The following is a 20,920-nucleotide window of genomic DNA, read 5'->3' on the forward strand; positions in this document are numbered from 1 at the left end:
GTCCGGACTCTAAATAATGCAAATTCGGTGTCCAGATTGTGTGCCACGAAATTATCTCCAACTTTGGTATTCATTGCTTTCCTTGGAAACGAAGATAAGATCCCCAAAACAGCCTCGGAAGAAAATCTGTCTGATTTCGGACTTGTCTGCGCAGCAGGTATTTCGGGGGCCATATCTCCTAGCTCCTTGACCCGAATTGGGCCTTCCATATGTAAGCACTCATCGAGGCCCACAACTTTGGTATTCAACCTTTTTTCCATTAGAGGCCGTTTAAGTCTCTGAATCCACACTGAAAGATCATGCTATTTGCGCGAATATCTCTCGGGCTGAGTTGATCTCATGGGTAAACCTCCAAATCTCAAACCCATCTTCCTCCATGTGGCTTTTCTCGACATTTTGACTTTCTTCACCTTTACATGTGGGCTTTAGACGTCATTATCTCCGCGATTTAGATAGGGGTACTTGTCGTCAAAGCTCCAGCATCTTCTGTTTAAGTCCCCAGAGTTTTACGGCTTCATGCTTTGGTCCTTGGCTCTCTTGGAAGGTGGATGTGCATGAATGGGCTTCGAATCAACATGGGCTTTGGTCCTTCCTTTGGGCTTTGGCCTTCGTCTTTCTCCGTGTTAGCGTTCGATCACGTGCCTCATCATTTCATGCTCCAAAATAGACAAAAAACCTGCAAAAACGAAGTTCCTCCAAAATATATGTGCAAATGTGAAAATGACCAATAATTAGGACGGTTAGTGATTTTGATATTGAATTTATGCTATTATCAAGAATAAACAAGGGATAAAATGGGTACTTAAGGAGCGCCAACAATTACCCTATGGCGACAGCAGAAGTAACGCAAGGTAAATACCTAATCCGTAGCCCGAATTTATCATGTTCTTCTTATTTCTATGAATATTTTAAATAATTTGAACGGTTTACAGGATCGCACCACCAGCTTCCTGATATGGGTCCTTCTTCGTATCCACCACCAACAGGTACGCATGATGAATATGCACCCAAATATATGACTTATAAGACGATGATTAAGATATCTTAATTGCTACTGCATAGGGGCCACACAGGATACCTTTGAGGCGAGCTTCGAAGACTGGAGTCAGTTATTTTCTACACCTAACCAGCAGGCCGATCCTACCTTCCAGACACATGTGGCCACCGGACGTCCAGGTAGAGACGTAGGGCCTCCAGACCGACACACCTACCCTACAGACCACGTCCACGCACAGCGTAAAAGAGGTCGACTTGGCTGGGGTGGTTAGGAGGTGCTTCTCGTTGTTTCTGTATTTTTGTTATAGACATGTCGTCATGTTATACTTATTTCGTTCTCATGCATCACATATTTCGTTCTCAGTTGCGTATGTGTATGAATTGCCAAATTATACTTTTCATATTCATCTACTTTACTAACGGTTTTTATTTCTATCCAAAATATTTAAAACCACATCTAATGCCGCACTGACAGTCAAGGTTTAACCTGCGGGAGGGGCATGCCACCCCCTGCCAGGCGGCGGGTAGGCCTACCGCCCCGCCACCGGGCGGCAGCCTCCCCAAGGGCCAAAATACGATTAAAAATAAATTTTATTTACATTAAGGTCCCTTCCGCCCGGTAGGAGGGCGGCAGGGGGCCGCCCGCCCCGCAGCCGGGCGGTAGGGGTATAAATCTGTAAGTTATAAAACCGAAAATATATTTCTGTAAAAAATGATTTTGAAAAATATAAAAATAAAAAAAACGCCTCGATATCCACCCTTAACATGGGCCGCAGTGAGGCCCAACAGGTACGTTGTAGGGCCCACTTGCATTCATCAGTTCATCACTCCTTTTTGTCCCCCCAAAAAAAATAAGAAGAAAAAGGAAAGCGCTAACCACCAGCGGCAGACGAAGTGAGGGGAGCATCGCCGGACGCCGGAGTCAGAGACGGCGCGGCGATTCCGGCTCAACGAACCACCAGGGGAACAAGACGGGCGGTGGCGGCGCGGAGATGGGGAGCCCACTCGGCGGGTGGCCGTCGTACAACCCGCACAACTTCAGCCAGCTCGTCCCGGCCGACCCCTCCGCTCAGCCCTCGGTCGGTCAGCACTTCCCCTCTTTGGCGATCTCGTCTCTAATATACAGTAATTGACTGTCTCCATACTTCCTGATGATGCTGCATAAGCTTGAATAGGTTAGCTAGGACGTATTAGTGGGTGCTTGGCCTGTGCTGTGACAACTGCGGCCTCTTGTTATCTTGTATCTGCAATAAAAACTTCTTTAGTACTGTACTGCCTTTATGCAGCCAGGAAGCAGGATGATCGTATTGTTCGATTCTGCTGAAGTCGCGGTATGGATGGCTGGAAAAGGAGGGTATAAATGTTTGTTTTTAGCTCATCAGCCAGATACTCGGCTCAATTTTAGTGAATTTTCTGCATGATGTCCAAAAATTATTAGGTCTTGGTTTCTCATGGCTGCCCTGACAAGATTCAGTTGATGTAGTGTTGTCCTAATCGATTAATGCTAGTTCTTTTAGTGTTTCTGATCACACTGTACCGCCAGCGGCTCACATGGCAAAGCACATATATATCCATTTAGAGTGACTCTAATGTTATTAGGTAGTTTTTATGTTCTTAACAGAACTTCATGCTGACAAGTGATAATTTAGGCTATGAAAGATATACTCTGTTGACCTCATGCTGATGCTGATGGTATGTTTCCTTTCCTTGTGTATCCCATCAGAATGTCACACCAGCCACTTACATTGCAGCTCACAGGACAGATCCACCTCCCAATCAAGGTAACTCCTTCCCATGTTCTTGAAAAAATGTTCTGTGTGCTGCTACCTGCTGTAAATGTATCTTATTTTATTTTCTCACTGTGCATTTTCCCGCAATTGAGATCATGCAATTACTTGTTCGCAATAAGCCGAGAATTTCTTTTCTGTCTATTTTAGTACTATGTAAGCTCAATATTGCAAAGTAGATCTTGTGAACCCGTTTGGCAAAAGTTCTTAGCATGTTTCTCCATAAGATTCTTTGCTCATGGTATATTGTGTCTGCAAGTCACAGAGGTGATATATTAGCCATGATGACTGAACTACTGAACACCTTATCCTACACAAATGATGGTCTCCCCTCTGCTATGTCTCCCCAATCTATAGACCATAATTTTCCTTGCTGCCACTGGTAATCAGCAGCTGAAAGCTATGATTGATTGTTGGCTGTCTTAACCATGTGCAGTATAATACTAATTGTCTTACTGCCCATTTACCTGCTGTAAGTGTCAGTAGTACCAGGTACTGCCCCTTTTTCAATATCAAAGTTTTACCAGGTAATGCATGCAGTGCAATTTTTCTTTGATCTACATGGACAACAATTCAATTTGCTAAATACTGCACATATAGTACTGATTCCAAAATCTGAGGATGCTACTGATCTCTCACATTATAGACCTATCAGCTTGACAAGTAGTATTCCAAAATTATTCTCAAAGCTGCTTGCACTCAGATTGGCCAAGAGTTTGGACACACTAATCTCAAGGAATCAAAGTGCTTTTATTCGAAGGAGTATCCATGATAACTTCTTATACACACAAAATCTCATTCGAGCTCTACATAAAGATGGCAGGCCCTCCCTTTTTATTAAGCTGGACATTGCAAAGGCTTTTGACACTGTGCGATGGAATTATCTGATGGAGGTGTTAGAGAAACTTGGGTTTGGTCACAAATGGAGGGGCTGGATTTCTTTACTGCTATCAACTGCCACTTCCTCGGTCTTAGTCAATGGAGCACAAACTCCAAAATTTAAGCACATGATCAGGTTAAGGCAGGGAGACCCTTTGTCTCCAATGCTTTTCATCCTGGCACTTGAACCTTTGCAACACTTGCTGGCTTTAGAAGAAGCTTCGGGCAACCTATCACCAATACACACAAATATGGCAACGTTAAGAATAAGTTTATTTGCCGATGATGCTGCAGTTTTTCTAAACCCAGTGAAAGAAGAGATTGATGTGATCAAAGAGGTATTTCAGGCATTTGGAAATGCTTCTGGACTGAAGGTGAACTTAAGTAAAAGTGCTATCTATCCTATTAGATGTGAGGGCATTGATCTTGAAGAAGTACTGCAGAATTTCCCATGCCAAATAAAAGCCTTCCCCTGCAAGTACCTGGGACTACCAGTGAGTACAAGGTGTCTAAGAAGAATTGAGGTGCAACCTTTATTTGACAAAATTGCAGCTAGGCTGCCAGCATGGAAGGGGAAGCTTTTGAATAGAGCAGGCTGGTTGACTTTGGTAAAGTCTGTACTCGCCGCAGTGCCAATTTATTTCCTCACGGTGTTTCCTCTTAAGAAATGGGCCTTAAAGAAAATTGATAGACTGAGAAGAGCCTTTCTTTGGAGAGGAACTGAGGAGGCCCGTGGTGATTACTGCTTGGTCAATTGGAAGAAGGTAATGCTACCAAAGGAGATGGGAGGGCTCGAGTATTGGATCTAAGTTGTTTTGGGAGAGCTCTAAGATTGCGTTGGTTGTGGTACGCTTGGACAGAGCCTGACAGACCTTGGGTGGGATCGGCACCACCATGTGATGAGGTGGATAAACAACTTTTCAGAGCAAGCACAATTGTTCAGTTGGGGGATGGTAACAAAGCTTCTTTCTGGAAATGTAGCTGGTTAAATGGAAGGGCCCCTAGGGACATTGCACCTGGGCTGTTTAAGTTGGCTTGGAGAAAGAATAGAACTGTAAGAGAAGACATCATAAATCAGCAATGGACAAGGGGGCTCTGTAGAATGGATTCAGTTGAGTTAATGTCACAGTTTGTGGTTCTTTGGGATGCAGTACAGCAGGTTCAGTTGACGGATAGGCCGGATGAGATAGTCTGGAGATGGACAGCTAATGGGGCTTATACTTCAAAGTCTGCTTATCTTGCTCAACTCAAGGGAACTTTTTGTACATTTGATGCCCAATCAATCTGGCATGCACATGCTGAAGGGAAACACCGCTTCTTTGCTTGGCTTCTAGTGCAAAGCAAAATATTAACGGCCGACAAGCTGGTCGCTAGGAATTGGCTGTGTGACACTAATTGTGCTTTGTGTGACCAAGTTCATGAAACAGCTGCACATCTGTTTGCATTGCTCTTATGCTAAGCAGGTCTGGCTCGCGATGAGCAACTGGACATCAGGCGCCATACACATACTGGCGGTTCAAGACGAGGGGGTCGAGGATTGGTGGAACAGAAGCTTAGCGTTGCTACCGGTGGCACAGAAACGCTCAGTTGCGGCCATCTTGATGTACACTTGCTGGAATTTGTGGAAAGAAAGGAACAGGAGAGTGTTTGACCAAAAATGTTTGCAGCCACATGAAGTTGTCCAGCTGATCAAGGAAGAAGTCAACCTGAGAAGGGTGGCTTGTGGCACACCCATGGTGTTCTAGTTGGTTTTCATGTTTAGAGGATTCTTGTTTAGAGGAGGGTTAATGTTTTTATGTAAATTAAACTCTTATTGAACTCGCTTGCTTCCTTCTTAAATGCATCGGCAGCGCTCCTGCCAAACTTTCAAAAAAAAAAAGTTTTACCTTAAAAAACTAATTAGGAAACCTTCTCTGTTACATTAGGGAATTCCAAAAAGCAATCATACTTGCTTTCTACAGTCTCCTTCGAGGAGGTCACCCACCTAGCCTCAAACCTGGGTGCTTGCAAAATGTGTGTACCTCTCTGAGAACTGAAAGAACAAGTTTCCTGGTCAGCCACGGCCGGGTCCTCCCCTTCTTGAAACAAAGCCAGGGGGAATTCATCTTGCCATGGTCAAGTTCTTTCTAATAACTTTGCATTAGGAAATTCCAATTTATGAAGGCATGCTTCATAGTTTTACTGAAACATATTGGCTAACAGCACATTAGTATTTCTCTTGGGTAGCTCGGTTTCATCTCCATATGAAACCACAAGAAATCCTTGTTGCATTCAGGCCTTTTGGCCCAGTCATGTCCTCCGTGTGTTGGTGAAAACTTGATAGTGCGCTGCTGACCAAGTGTACCAAAAGACAAACGAACGAAAGAAAGAAAGAAACAAGCTATTCTTGTTAAGGAGCGAGAGGAGGTGGTAGAAGAAAAGCATGTGCCTTATTCTGGGGCTGATGAGGCAATGAGATACTATTGGATTAGTTTTTATGTGAACAATTCAAATCATTTGGAGGCATACTTGAATCTGAACTATACCTCAGACTTCAGGCACAAACTTCTGGTGGTGAATATTTATTAAATACCATGCCTAGATGTTACAGGCATGGAGTTGAATCCTTAAAAGCTGTTGACAGATTCTATTTCTGCTGTCTACTTTCCTTAAGGAAGTTGTATGCGGACATGTTTATTTCCAAGTTTTAGCAGATACATTCAATGAATAATTCGTTGGTGTTTTGTTAACCAATATATCTTCTTTTCATTATGTGAGTGCATTCGTCTATAGATATGCTACACTCATGTTAGATCAGACTCAAGAAGCGCTTTATATAAAAGTCATCCATGTTGTATTTTTACTGCTTCCTTAATTCATTGATTGACAAATCGTGCCATTGGAATTGCAGTGATAACAACAGAGCCCAGGAACATCCTGCTGAGGCACTTCTATCAGAAATCTGAGGAGAAGGTAAGCTGTTCCATCAAGGCTGTACAGATCACATGACTATGGAATCTAACCATCTATACCTTAATCCTGTCCTGAACTTTAGCTGAGGCCAAAGAGAGCAGCTCCAGACAATCTCGCTCCGGAGAACAACAACAAACAGCCCAGGGGTCCATGGAATACAAAACCGCTCGATAATCGCGATTATCGGTGAAATTTACCGTTACCGATGTTGACTGATATCGGTTTTCAATTGATTTTTCGATGGATTTCGATCCAAATTTCAAAAATTCAAAGAAATTTATAACTAGTGTGGAAAAAATTCTATAAAAAACTAGAGCCTCTCTATAGTCTAGAATGATGTCACATATTAAAAACAACCACCGTTTGTTTAGACAAAAAAATGTTTCCAATACTAAAGCCTGATAATTGATGCAAATCCATCGATAATCAATGCAAATCAGTTGATATTCAACAATTTTGGTTGATTTTCTATTTCCTTTCACCAACTTGACCAAATATGCATGGGGTATTTACTATATTGTTGTATATTATGCTACAAATGGATGGTTATACTGATAATTTCCAATGTAGATTAGTGTTAAATATTAGTGGTGGGAAGAAAGACTTCAATGTTGACTTGTTGTTAAATCAGTTAGGATACAATAGGCTTCAATGTTGACTATAATATGTATGCTTATACTAAAAAAAACTATGTCTAACTGGTTTACATAATTATTATAAAAAAGTGTCATTTATGAAAAATGGATGTTTTAAGTGCCTTTCTGTATGAATTATGGATGTGGTCATATGAGTCTGTTACCAATTTGCATAAAACTTGTGTCAATTTATGTTAATATGGACAATGTGGTTTGTATGGACTATGTACTTTTTTGTATTTATGTGCAATTTCATTTGGTGTATGCCTATTTGTGTGGTTTGCATAATTATACATAACATGGATATGTGTAATATGTATCTATAGTTTATTCAATTTATGTCCAAAATATATGTACATGTTTATTTCTAATGCAATTCTATCGTAAGCTACGTATGTATGTATAATTTACCTTATAAAATACCATACTTTACAAACCAAATAAAAATACTATAAAAAATTCTATTTTCCATCTGCTAAATACATTTCTCAGCCGAATTTTCAATAAATCGACCGATTTGCATCGATTATCAATGATAAATCATTGATTATCGATATTTGAATTTGACCTTCCTTATCAGTCGATTTTAGCGATATTTCACCGATTTTCAATCGATTATCGATACCGGAGGGCACTGATAAACCATGTATCAGTGATAACGTAAACCCTGCAGGGGTCCCGTCGCCGATGTTGGAAGCCAGTCAAACGCGAGAAGCTGAACCATAGCTGGTGGTGTCCTCCTCTGCATCCCTCAATGTCAGGCGACCTGTATTTGGCATGCCATCTGAAGCCTGCGTCCTCTTGATAGCTGAGGCTCGGTGCCTTTTTTCAAAATTGCTCCGATTATGTTCGTTCTTTTTTTAAAATAAAGATTAGTTGATTTGGAACAAAAGTCAATTTTGGCCGGCTCGGCTCGGCTCGGCTCGGCTCGCTCGATTTGAAGTTGCATATCAAACAACGCGGGAGACTATAATAAATACGAATATATTGATTTCGAAGAAAACTCGAAAAAAGTCTCGGCTCGGCTCGAGTCCAGCCCTACATGAATGTATATATAGCATAGCAACCTCAAGATAGCTAGCTCAGTGCGTGACCTTTCACATGGCACTGCTGAATTGCAGCCAATACTTCTTTTCATCCTCTGAAAAATATGAATGTGCCCATGCTAGCCCTGGTGGCCTCTATCTCTAACCTTTTGATCGTGCAGGCAGCCATGGTCCCATCCCATATGATAATTGCGTCGCGTCAGCCGCTTTTGAAAGGCTGACGGTGATGATTGCCCTCTGTAACCCCGTCTTCTGCTGTCAGATAATAATAGTGCTGCGCTGCTGATGCTGCGTCAGGCAAAGCCGTGGTCACGCGCGTCGCCTCCTGTTTCTTTTCCTTATCCGTCTCTCCTTCTTATCCCAGTGTGCGTGTGACCTGGGACTGAAGAATGGGGCGGCGTTTTTTGTCCCGTGAGGCGACGGGATTTCGATGCGATTCCACTGGGATGCACATCTGGTTGCTTGTTTTGTCTGGTCACCGAGGCCGGCGTGCACGTCGCTGTCGGGACAGCCCAGCCGGGGCGCGCCCGGCATTTCCTGGCTGCTCTCCAGCTGTGGGAAAGCGGCCCGAGCGCCCGGGTCGCCGTTGGAGTAGGACGCGGCACACCACGGGAAAAACCAGGGCCGAACGTTCGATTCCTCCACGGATCACATGGCCATGGATGGATGTGTGCCGCCAGGTGCCAGCGCCCAGCGGCGAAACATGTCAAACACCCCGAGACTCCATGTGGGTGCCGTCGGCAGCGGAGAAACCAGTTCGTGTGTCCTACCAGCTACTAGCTCACAGGTGTGCCGTTTGGATGCTGCAAGATGATGCAGTGCCAGACACTCGGGACAGTCACAGGTCGCTACTAGACGTAGATCGCTTGGTGCCATGGATCGGACGTCGACCACTGGTACTCTACTGTCGGCTATCTATCTTCTGCAGTGGGCCACTTCGGCACATCCGCGACTTTCAGAGACGTCGTCCGTGCCATGTTAATTAGTGTTAAGCTTGTTTAGCGTAGGCTTTATCCCTGGATTGATTGAGCGAGAGGGAGGAGCGCGTCAGGATCACATCGTCCCAGCGCAAAGAACTCGCTGGTGGCCAGGCCAGCAATTCCAGGCCACTCGCTGCGTTGCGTGCTCTTGTTGTTTTGTGTTCTCGATCCAGTCGGCTTCCAGGCCGTTGTTTTTGGACTCATCCATGACTGTCCTGAATTTTTTATGCGAAACCAAGAGAACATCTCGGCGCCCTCTCAAGTGAACATTTATGAAGTACAGCAACCCCAAGCTAGCCGTTGAAAACGAAAGGGTCTTCTCTGCTGCCAATTCATCAAGGGGAACGCGACGGTCAGACCTCTAGCATGACATGTCAGTGTGTCACTGCTCACAAGCCACCACTGCAGAGACACGGAAGCTCCCCTGTTTCTCATCGGCTGGTCACGTGACAGGTACGATCTTACCATTAGCTAGTTAATCAGCTCTGCCAGTGACCAGATTTAATTACAAGTGCTTCCGGATCCAGAGCTGGTGCGCGGTAAAAACTATTCAAAGCTGCTCAAAGTCTCGTCCATGTAAAGACAAGCCGAAGCGACAAGAACTGGCCCAGATGCTTTGAGACTGATCACCAGATGCTGTATACTGGACAAAGGCATTTGCCAGGAGAATATAATAAAAATTTGCAAGCATCTGCACGCAGTCTGCTAGCTAATGGTGAACCTAATCAAACAAAGGCTCAGATGCGGGGTGAATGAATGAAAGTGTGATAAGAGTGGCATGTGACATCATGTGCAGGCAGCAAAGCACTGACCAACCATTAAGCTACAAGAAGAAGGGATCAGCTAGCTATTCTTCCAGTGCAGTAAAGCATGCGGGAATCAGGAATGTGGTGTTGAACAGGATGCAGCAGAGTAGACAAAAACCGTACTTGCATTTTGCTGGATTCATTGCCTTTAAAACTGCAAGTATTGGCTGGGGGCATGTTAGTCACAGCACCATGCTTGCTACACTTGTCTGTGTAATTCAAATATCAAGTGTCTCCACAGAATGATGCTGGCATATACATAATACAATCAAAGAGCAATGAGATTGAACGAGAGGGGAAAGAATGTAATGGGAACATGGTTAATATCGCTACTCTCTAGTGGCAATCCATACAACATCCATATCCTGGTCTAGTATTGCGTTGTAGTTCATCATCTGTACCGATGGTGCTCGCGCTTGCTGAAGCTCCCATCCTCCTTGGAGCTGTATCTGTCTGAACTATCCCTTCCGGCCCTCTTATCCTGTACGTATCAATGTAATTGGCAATTCAATTACTACTGTTCAGTAAACAAAAGGCGAAAGAAATGCTTAACGGTTAAGACATACATCTCGGAATAGGAGATCATCCATTTCGAGCATGTGAATTACATGCCCCATTTTAGGCCTCTTGTTGGCATCAGGGTCGACGCAGCGAAGCGCAACGAGCAGCGCCCGCTTCAGTGTTTTGGGAGAAGGCTTTTCAGCCATCTTAGGGTCCACTACTTCCTCTGCTTTCCTCTCGGCGACCATGGTCTTCAGCCATTCAACCAAATTCACCTGCACAGACATGGTAGAGTTTAGCTTTTCCGGACCATGATATTCTGGATGAAGAAAGTTACAAGGAAGGCAACTACACTAACCTCTCCAGCTGGTCTTGTATAATCTACAGGAGATCTACCAGTGATGATCTCCATTATAAGTACGCCAAAGCTATAGACATCACTCCTCTCGTTTAACATCCCAGTACTGGCATATTCAGGTGCCACATAGCTGCAACGATACCGACAGTTCAGTAATGACAATCTAGCTTCACTGCAGTAGATTGAGTAGAAATATGTATGTAGTGAGTCTCATTACTAACCCAAAGGTTCCCATAACACGGGTTGTAACATAGCTTTTCTCTGAGCACAATAGCTTTGCGAGCCCAAAATCCGATACTTTGGCATTCCACTGCTGATCAAGAAGAATATTGCTAGCTTTGATGTCACGATGGACAACCTTGGGCTCCAGCCCCTCATGAAGATAGGCCAGCCTGGTATGTAGAAGTTGGATGTCAATTTGAGATATTTCAGTATCATATGCATCTTTATAACAAAAGATGATGTGATTGTTTAACCAAAGCCAAATATTGCTTCCAGGCAAAGATGCTTGAGTTTGGATTTTGACCGGTAAGTAGAATATCAAGATGCAGTGTAGGTATTTACAGACAGAGTTACAGTGCTTATGGATGAATCACATCAATCTTGGTGCTCTGAATAAAATAAAGCAAGCTGGCAACAGGAAGCAAAAAAGAAAGAACCATTGAAGACATGCACATGCAATGTCTGAGGAATTTTACACCTTTTTCTTTCTATTTAAAATGGTTTGATATAAGAATTGTTTTCAGAATCATAATGAAAAGAGTACCATACATAATGGGGAGAACATTATTCTTTTGTCGTATCTGACAAACAAGGTTACAATGGGCTGTCTCTTTCTCCAACTTTTAAAAGGGAATATGTGCATGACAAGTAATAGGTCCTAACAAACAAGTATAGTGAGGCACTGAGTTCCTTCGAAAACAAACTCTTGCCTTAACTAGGCTTCATCACCCCAACCAAGACGCATGACCCGTAACAGAACAGAGCACATATGGCAGCTAGTGCCTGAGGTCTTCTAAAATCTAAATGGTTCTAGCCTCTATTTGCTTACCTTATTAATTCCATTTACATATACTAAACAGTACACAACAGATGCCAAACTATATATGACTCAAGAAGAAATTAAGCAATAACACTAGAGCACTACATGGAACTGAAAGAAGCATTACCCTTTAGCAGTTGCAAGCATAATGTTCATCCTGATGTCCCAGGTTAGCGGGCTCACTTCCCCAACATCACCATGAAGCCACTGATCAAGATTACCATTATCAACATACTCATATACAAGCATCCTGTCCAAGCACAGACAGCAAATCAGGCTTCTATTACTGGAAACCTAAACTGAGAAGAGTAGGTGTCACAGAATGATGAAAAGATTGCATTTTACCTGTAAGCGCCCTCTACGCAGTAGCCAAGCAACCTGACGAGATTCTTGTGCCGAACACGACCGATTGCTTCGACCTCCACCTTGAACTCCTTCTCAGCCTGGCCCCTGGTGAAGCAGTAAAAAAATGAGAATTTTATCAGAAAGCATAATGAAATAGGGGTGAGAAATGAAACGGCAATCTAATCCTAGAGAAGTGTGCCGTATTCAAATTTGTGTGACAGAAATCGAGAAGAATCGAATGGACGTGGGCACACAGAAAGAGAGGTCAAGATTATAGGAATTTGAAAGTTCTTGAGCCCCACAAACCAACCTTTCATCAGTAGGCAAAGCATCCCAAGAGCAGCAAACTTGCAAGACCAAAATCTGAACAAACACAAGTGAAGAGTGGATTCCTTCAATTGGAAATGGAATATGATCTCACATCTCAATCCAAAAATTCAATCAGGCACTCAACCACGCGATTCAGAGAAAGAACCAGTTTAGTTTTCCCCCCCTTCCTAATGAATTGAAGCAGGAGAGAGATTCCTTCCCGTTTTCAACATCTCAAAATGCAAACATGTAAGAAAGGACGTTCCGAGATCCAAATTCAGGGCAATCACAATCTTCGGGGACGAAACAAAATCCAAACCAGCATGAATCGAAAGACAAGAGATTCGTGTCGCCATTCAAACTGAAAGCTGAAATGAGCAAAATAGGCAAAGAACTTTCCGCGAAAGAGGGCGCCTGGTTACCTATTATTGAGCAGGTTCTTGACGGCGATCATGGTGGAGTCGTGCAACGTGCCCCTGTACACGATCCCGTAGCCGCCCTCCCCGATGACATTATCCTCGGCGAGCCCATCCGTGGCCTCCTCCAGCTCACGGAGCGTGAACCAGTGCCCCCACCCGAGGTGCGAGACCTCCGGCGCCCCCGCGGCGCTCCCGGTGCTCCTCGGCGTGGCCCCGTCCCGCTCGCTCCCGCCGCTCGTCGTGGCCGACATGCCGCTGCCAGGCGTTTTCCGCGCGGGTGGGGCCGGCACCACCGGCGCCTGCGCCCTATGCTGCGGCGGCGGCGTCAGCGGCGGCTCTGCTTTCGCGAGATGCACCGCGGGCTGCGGCGGCGTCTGCGGCTGGTGCTGGCGGCGGACGATCTCCTGGATATCCTTGGTCGGCGTGGCCTGCTGCAGGTGCTGCTTGAGCAGCTTGGTGTCGGCGGGGTAGAGGTTGGCTGCGAGCACCTCGTCGCGGCGGCGGCGGCGGCGCGAGAGGCAGACGAAGATGAGGAGGAGCACAAGCACGATGGCGGCGCCGACGGCGATGCCGATGAGCACCCAGAGGCGGAGCCCGAGCACTGGCGTCTGCTGCGACAGCCACCCATTGAGGTACCCCGCGCTCCAGTCCGACGGCGCGCCGCCCTGCTTGTGGTGCTGCCCCGGCGGCGCATCCGCCAGCAGCCTCCTCAGCGCCGCCATCGCCGCCGATGCTGATGAAACAGAGACGGGGGAAGAGAAATAGCCCCCTTTCTTTCGCTTTGGATTCTTGCCTGCCTCTGCTTACATATGCATGCGACGGACACGGACTCGCTTCGCTTGACGAGAGAGAGAGAGAGAGAGAGAGAGAGAGAGAGAGAGAGAGAGATGAATCAGATGAGGGCCAGCGTGCTGGGGGAGGTTTGGATGGGTGGGTGTAGCGTTTGTTTGCGGGGTGTGGGGTAGTGTGCTGCGGTGGCCGTTAGCTTTGGGGTTGCTTTATCGGCGCGCTTCTTATGACAAGTGGGCCCTACTGTCAAGCTGACCCACTGACAGTGAGGTCCCTCCTTCAGTGCGAGCGCCACTGAAATTTGATCTTTTTCCAGAGAAAATTTTGTTTTGAAAAGTAAGAATTTTTTTATGAAAGGGAGGAAGCTGAGCTTCCATTTGATAGAATCGTCAGTGAGTTGCAAACCCTTTCGTTTTCTTGATTGATTGCGAAATTGTTGTGCTGCAAATCAGGAGCGCGTGCTTTAGAAAAGGTCCTGGCACTGATTGATTAGCTAATGACACTTTGTTATCCCATCCTATGGCCGACGAAAATGACGTTGCGTCTGGTTGTCATTGTGGTATCATTCATAGACTTTTTTTTGGATTTTTAGAATCGAGTTTAGCTGCCTGGCTGCTATTTATGTTAACGTGTCATACGGCTGGCACTTTAAAAGTCGGTGAACTGTACAAAAGCAAGGTTACAGGTAGTGCTAGATTACTGCTAGTATTATTCAGCATATATAGTCAAATAGGAGTAGGATTGAATTCATCATCATCCCTGCCAAAATCGAGAGTAATAGGAGTACCACGTAGTACGAAAACCGCAAGGCAGAAATGTGTTGAGGTCATTTGCTTGCTCCGGTATAATCCCCATCCAGCCACAGGGGACAAATGGGTTGTCAAAGATGGCGCCGTGACAGCTCGGCGGCACGGGGACGAGTCACGAGATACGAGATGACCGCGTGCGTGCGCCGGGCATCAAGCGCCAACCCTATCGTGCATCGCGGCACGTCCAGGCTTGGCAACTGGCGACGCCAGCGCCAGCCAGCTTTGATGATCGCCGAGCCGATAGATGCTGGCGACCAATCGCTTAAGCCATAAGCAAGCAAGCCGAGTTACGGGCTGGATTCGCCGCTCCTCCGTTCACACCATAATCATGGCCCCAAACATATTGCGTCAGCGTCAGCAGGAGCAGCCAGCACTTGCCATGCGCTCCTCCCATATCCACATCCCCCCGACGCGCATCTCCAACAACTGGCTGCAGCAGCTACAGGACGGCTGGCCGGGGACACGGTCGCCGCTGCCGCTGCCGCTGCCGTTGCCTTGTTCGGCGGTCGGCTGACTCCGCAATGCCGCGGCCCCGGAACGCATCGCTGAAGCCGTGCCCGTGCGTGCGCACTGGGCAATGGCATTGGGCGCAGTCGACCGCTCCAATGTTCAGCACGACTCCTCTGCTGCAGAATGTCCAACCTGAACAAGACTTCGCAAAGAACGTCGAGTCTGGCCAAACAAAGACAGTGCAACAGAGGAAAACAACTTTTACCTGCTGCTGTGCTGCAAAACCACATGCAAAAGATGACGAGCAAGGTACAGGCATCCTCCTCCCAGTCTGCACGTTTCCGGCACAGGCAGGATCTTGGCGATGGTCCTCGTCACCAACCTTTTTCCCAGTTTCTACCATGGCAGCATGGCTGATGGCTGCCCATTCAAAACCAAAGCTGCCGCTGCGCTTCCAAAGCTTACCACAGGTTTGCGGCGGTCAAGCCACGAGGTCAAGCGAATAAAGTCGGGTCAGCCGGGGTGAAACCAGCTTAAAGTTTGATGCCGTGGCATCGGGGGGCAGGGTGCTTTTCCTGCCTGTGACCCACCCAGGCATCCCATTTCTCGTCAATCCATCCCTTGCGTGTTGCTGGAATAATCAACCGGCACAGATTCTGATTGGGAATCACTTCACATCACAAGAAGGGTTTTGGCCAAGCTTGCTACAACTAAACAAGACGACGGCATCACAACTTCCGCTGCGGAAACGCCGGGCATCCGGAATAAGTCAGCGCTATAACGGACCAGTAGATTACTAGTCCACCATCCATATCGTACAGAACAAAATACAGCAAGTTACAAGATAAACACTTGCTACCAGACAAGCAGAACAAACAAGAAATGCTAGCTTGGCTAGTACTATCAGACTGATGACGACGTAGCGATTTGTGCCCTGCTGAGTGCTGATCCACATAGCACACGGTATCGCAAGTTGGGAGTGCATTAACTTATTCTTAAACCACAGCTAATCATGGTCCTGTTGTTGCTGGGACACGGGCAAACAAGTATTATTGCCACATGGTACAGGCCTGCCTGAAATTCGCTTTCAAATTTACATTGCTGACAGAACAATCCAATGGTTAAATACACTCGTACGTACACTTGCCCCATCAAATTTTACGGCTAGTCTACCAACAGCAGTGGCTCCGGCACTTGTGCTGCATAGTATAGTACTTACATGTTGTAGTGCTACAGCACGGCACAACTTGTTGGATGTGCTGCAGGAGATGAATGGAGCAACTAGATTACCGTATCATTTCGCAACAGTGATCTAACCCAGAATCGTGCATCTTTCTGTCAGTCCAACAGGGAGAAAGACCATGACGATCTAGCAGAAGAAATCAACTACACCAGGAAGAACTGAAAATTTGGTTGGCAGAAAGCCGAAATGCTCCCCATCAGATTGCACAAAGATATCACCACTATCTGTCACCTCTGCTACTTCGATAGACTGGACCCTGCAAAAGCATGTTATCACTTAGGTGAGGATGGATTGATAGCTACTAAAGAACAAATAAAAACAAGTCGCTGGTGCTGGTCTTTGTTTTAAAAGGCTTCAAAAGTTCAAACCACTAAGTAAGAACCAGTTCAGGAGGAAAAAGAAGTTGAGCATCCAATAAAATTATTTCCACGATTTGGACCTCTGCCAGATATTTTAACAATGAGGAAGGCTAACAAATGTATTTTTATTGTGATATGAACCTGTCAGATTATCTGACCTATAGGTTACAGCATATGTCAAATAAACTTAGGTATATAAGTAGCAGACTACCAGAGGGTATTAGTGCATGAAGCCAGAAGGTATTTTAACCCCTTACTATTAGGATTTCAACTTTCAAGAAAGTAATTAGACCTTTCCACTTCAGGATTTCCCAGCTGGGACCTCTTCAAGAAACTATCCCACTACCTTCCTTCGCAGCATAAAAAAGCAATGCTGCCCAAAGCACTTTGTGTCTCTTCAGTTAAGGTAAAAGCTTTCACAAGTCAAATCATGCAATCTAAGAGAACCATTTCATGTGTTTTTAGAGAAGACACCGAATTATTTCATTGCTGGTATGCTTGTTATGCTTGCTTCCTCAAAGGAAAGAGCCTTCATGATTAGATTCAAGGTTTATGTTTACCTTATTGACGACACACCATTCACTGACAGATGCGTGCCTCCATACAGCCTGTGTAGCTTCAGAAGAAAGTCGTACCATTTGAAATCTTTAAGAATAACAACCTATAATTTAACACAACTTAGAAATGCTACACTGTCTTGGTGACAAGCAACTTCAAACATAAATACTGATCATGTGAATTACCTCAAGGTTACCGCTAAAGGGATCGGCTGTTGGTGTTATCTTCATACCACCACCAAAGTACTTGGCATTTCCTATGCATAGAGCGGTTACTTTATGGACAGTTCTCCATTCTCCCCCATTTACCTATCATGTGCAGTTGTAGAGAGGTTGGGTTAGAGTGAGCAAAAGAATGCTTGAAAGCATGCAATTCTTCTTTCAAAAGAAACCAAAGATCAAAGCTCACCTTTATTCTCATATCTCGATTATTATGTCCCCAAAAGGCTCTTAAAGCTCCAAATACATAGCATAAGTTGCCAAATCTTTTGTACATAGAAGCAAAATAGCCTGCCTTAGCACTCCTGCAGGTATATAATTTTTCTTCTTCTCAAATCATCCACTGAAGTCTGAATATATGTTTCGCATGGCTATGTTTCACTTACAAATGGATGTCAGCAACATTAACAAAGAAGTGTGGTTCTCTGTTTGGACCCTCCATCACACCTATGTCTAGTTTTGATTTTACTCCTGCAAAAGAGATTTATTTGTGATCTCAGATGTAGAGATTAAAAATCCATAAAGTAAACAGCCATCATATCACACGACCCAGCCCTTATTTGCACAAATGTTAAGATGAACAGGGGAACAGAGAAGTCATATAATTTCTATGTTTGACTGATGAGAAGTTTATTGTTTCTAAGAGTACTGCAATCAGTAATACAAGGCACATAATACTAGATCACTATGTTCTGTTTCCATACAACTGTTCATACTTCATCCATTAACAAAAAAGACATAGATAGCACTTCAAACACCATAAAAAAGAAAGTATCAAGAAAGAAACCTCTCACAATCCGATCAATCGTGTCACAAGGGTCATTCGTCCTGATTAAAAAACAACACCAATTCACAGAAAACAGAGGTTAACAAATAAACATGTCATATGTAGATCAAGCGAGAAAGGAAACAAACATACCAGCCAAATGTCCTTGCAAAATCTGAGCCAGTTCCAAGTGGAATAAGCTGTCAGAGAACAACAACGAACTTAGGGTGCGTTTGGTTGATGGACTAAGCCTAGCCTGGCTAGATTTCTAAGCCTGACTAGCCCAAGCCAGGGTTGGACAAGCAATGAGTCCATGTTTGGTTGTGTGGCCTGACTAAGCTAGGCTAGAGTAAGATTTTGTTTGGTTTGTTGCATAAAGAGATGGTCTGCATCTGGCAATACAATAAGACTTGTTTGGTTGGCTGTGCAAGATCTGATGGAATCACCCACAACTGGTAGTGGTAGACTTACCCCAATTTTTTGCATAAATTAACATGATTCTTCTTAATTTATATAATTAACCACTAATATCACTGATGCCACGCTAAGATTGAAAGGCATCACAAATTTATTCTCGTATACAAATCCATCAAACTGGTATTTTATCTACCTTCGAGACATGGAGAAAGCAGCAGCATCAAGGTCATTGCCTTATTGAAACAGGTCCGCGGAAAATTTCTACCATTCAGGACAGGAAAAAATAAGAAGGGAAACATAAATTTGTCGCACAAACCATTGCACCATGAATGCTCTATCACTCAATCCACTCGCTGGTCTGTATCCGCAAGGCAACATAAATCCAATCAGGTACTTCTTTTGCAAGAGATAGAGAGGTGAATCTCGTTTTGGAGTTCAGACCTACCAGATTCGCAAGAACACAAGCAGAGTCGCATGACCTATCAGAGAGGAAGAGAGGGAAATCTCGCTTTGGTCCTTGGATGCGCTGTCCCAAGCAGAGTCCTTTTTTCCTATTACTACTTCATGCTTCTCCTTGCCCATGGTGGCTTCTCGATGCGTTCTGTCTCCCCTTGCTCTCATCGAGATTTTTCCACATAAATCGATTACCCAGCACTAATCTAAATCCTCTACAACCGAATTGGAGCATGTTTGCCCGAATCGAACTCCTGCGACGGTGCAGCCATGGATGGGGAGGGGAGGACGTGAGGAAGGGGAAGACGCCTACCAGGCGGAACCAAGTGAGTCAAATGACGAGACGGAGGTGAGCGGAGCTAGACCCCTGCGAAACTCAGCATCCCGCCTGCATCTACCTGGCCAATTGCGGGAGCGCCCTTGCACTCACCAGGCCTGGCCATGCGAGCGTACTAGCTAAGCCTGGCTAGCGGCCCTCTCATGCATTGCTAGAGCCTGGCTAGCAGCCCCGTCCAGGCAACCAAATAAGTTCATGGTGCATTATACAAGCATGGCTAGAGGTTAGCCACCCAACCAAACAGCCCCTTAACTACTGAACAAACCCCAATGTAGAAAACAACAATTCATTTATAGTTTAAGTATCCAAAAGCTAAAAGGGTAGGGCATGGTACTCACACCAAGCGCCGTCGAATGGTCAGGCCCTCGATCAAGAGCACGCACTGGACTTCCTTTCCAAAAGAAGCCATTCACCACCTACATATTCAAAATAATATCCTCAACTCTATAACCATAAGCACTCCCAATTTCAGCCCTTGGAAAATGTGAAGTGTTTTAGAGCATGGCTGTACAATCTACAGATTCTACACAGATGATGCCTCATGAATTTTCAACTTTATTTGGCATGGTTTTACAAACAATTTACACACATGAATACCTCATGAAGCGTACCATCCCCGCCAACAGCAATCACGGCATCAGCCCCATCCTTTATAGCCTACAGTAAGTACACTATCACTAGTGCTTATAAGAAAATGGCCAAGTGGAGCTAAGTATTCGACGAGCGAACACATACACACCTCCCTTGTGACATCTATGGCGTGGGATGGGCCCGAAGTGATGCACTCGCAAATCTGATCAACCAGCACCAAATAAAAACATTCTGTGAGAGTGAGAACGCCGAATTACCGCCGGATCTCAGACCAGTCGGAAATTACATATCCTAGAGTGGAAGTTATCATCTCGCAATCTGAAAGCTATGGACGGCGGCTTACGTTGCACTGGTCGGCGAGGCGGGTGCGGAGGTGCGGGAGCAGCTGCTTCCACTGCTTTCCCGTGCGGCCATTGGCGCCTACAAGCGGAGTACGCGCGAAGAGAAGGGCGCTTAGCGCGCAAATCCGTAAGGGTACTAGCGGGGGCGGAGGGGTAGAGGGATGCGGGAGCATACCGGAAGGGTTGACGACGAAAACGAAGTCGCCGCGCCGGCGGTTGGAGGCGGTGACGCGGTCAGACGTGAGGCCGTCGGCGCTGGGTTGGGAGTGGGAGTGCGAGGAGGCACGCGGGAGGATCAGGGACGGCCTCGGTGTCGCCGGCGCGGCCATGGCGCCGCTTGCCACTTATCCCCGACTTGTCGTAACGCACTGCTGGCTTGAAAGGCGCCGCGGACTGTCGAAGTACGCCATGTGCAGGATGAGGCGGGCTTCCTCGACTTGCTGAATCACGTGTGCCAGTGGAACTGGGAATACGCCTTCAACTTCACTTTTGGCTTGCTGATTCATGTGCAGTTTTTCTTTTATTTTCAAGATG

General features: G+C 45.5%; 3 protein-coding genes and 1 long non-coding RNA gene across 8 annotated transcripts; 2 read left to right on the forward strand and 2 right to left on the reverse strand.

Moving 5' to 3' along the window:
• Positions 1-818: 818 nt before the first annotated feature.
• Positions 819-1,232, forward strand: LOC120648914. Its single transcript, XR_005665122.1, has 3 exons — positions 819-851; positions 933-986; positions 1,063-1,232. It is a non-coding gene; the product is annotated as an uncharacterized LOC120648914 (long non-coding RNA).
• Positions 1,233-1,839: 607 nt separating this feature from the next.
• On the forward strand, positions 1,840-8,069 carry LOC120647479 (DET1- and DDB1-associated protein 1-like). Of its 2 annotated transcripts, none has more exons than XM_039924289.1 (5): positions 1,840-2,075; positions 2,720-2,777; positions 6,553-6,614; positions 6,697-6,755; positions 7,920-8,063. In XM_039924289.1, exons 1-5 carry the CDS (start codon positions 1,989-1,991, stop codon positions 7,966-7,968), a joined length of 315 nt encoding a protein of 104 aa, XP_039780223.1. In that variant the 5' UTR covers positions 1,840-1,988; the 3' UTR covers positions 7,969-8,063. The 2 variants fall into 2 exon arrangements, with proteins under 2 accessions (XP_039780223.1, XP_039780222.1); XM_039924288.1 differs by having other exon boundaries at positions 1,842-2,075; positions 6,697-6,760; positions 7,925-8,069.
• A 2,132-nt stretch (positions 8,070-10,201) lies between these two features.
• Positions 10,202-13,960, reverse strand: LOC120647480 (probable serine/threonine-protein kinase At1g01540). Its single transcript, XM_039924290.1, has 7 exons — positions 13,059-13,960; positions 12,328-12,432; positions 12,110-12,232; positions 11,162-11,332; positions 10,941-11,070; positions 10,648-10,857; positions 10,202-10,562 (listed from the first exon to the last, which is right to left on the reverse strand). The coding sequence occupies exons 1-7, from the start codon at positions 13,775-13,777 to the stop codon at positions 10,473-10,475; spliced, it is 1,548 nt and encodes a 515-aa protein (XP_039780224.1). The 5' UTR covers positions 13,778-13,960; the 3' UTR covers positions 10,202-10,472.
• A 2,111-nt stretch (positions 13,961-16,071) lies between these two features.
• LOC120647482 (sphingoid long-chain bases kinase 2, mitochondrial-like) lies at positions 16,072-20,914 on the reverse strand. 4 transcript variants are annotated; one of them, XM_039924292.1, is made up of 12 exons: positions 20,562-20,914; positions 20,389-20,465; positions 20,194-20,247; positions 20,052-20,111; positions 19,793-19,870; positions 18,401-18,447; positions 18,269-18,309; positions 17,868-17,952; positions 17,672-17,786; positions 17,449-17,571; positions 17,266-17,366; positions 16,072-16,602 (listed from the first exon to the last, which is right to left on the reverse strand). In XM_039924292.1, the coding sequence occupies exons 1-12, from the start codon at positions 20,713-20,715 to the stop codon at positions 16,473-16,475; spliced, it is 1,065 nt and encodes a 354-aa protein (XP_039780226.1). In that variant the 5' UTR covers positions 20,716-20,914; the 3' UTR covers positions 16,072-16,472. The 4 variants fall into 4 exon arrangements, with proteins under 4 accessions (XP_039780226.1, XP_039780227.1, XP_039780228.1 ...); XM_039924293.1 differs by having other exon boundaries at positions 16,077-16,602; positions 17,266-17,321; positions 20,562-20,853; XM_039924294.1 differs by lacking the exon at positions 20,052-20,111 and having other exon boundaries at positions 16,077-16,602; positions 20,562-20,852.
• Positions 20,915-20,920: the final 6 nt, after the last annotated feature.

This window comes from Panicum virgatum, chromosome 9K (assembly GCF_016808335.1).
Source record: "Panicum virgatum strain AP13 chromosome 9K, P.virgatum_v5, whole genome shotgun sequence".
In the NCBI taxonomy this organism is placed as follows: domain Eukaryota; kingdom Viridiplantae; phylum Streptophyta; class Magnoliopsida; order Poales; family Poaceae; genus Panicum; species Panicum virgatum.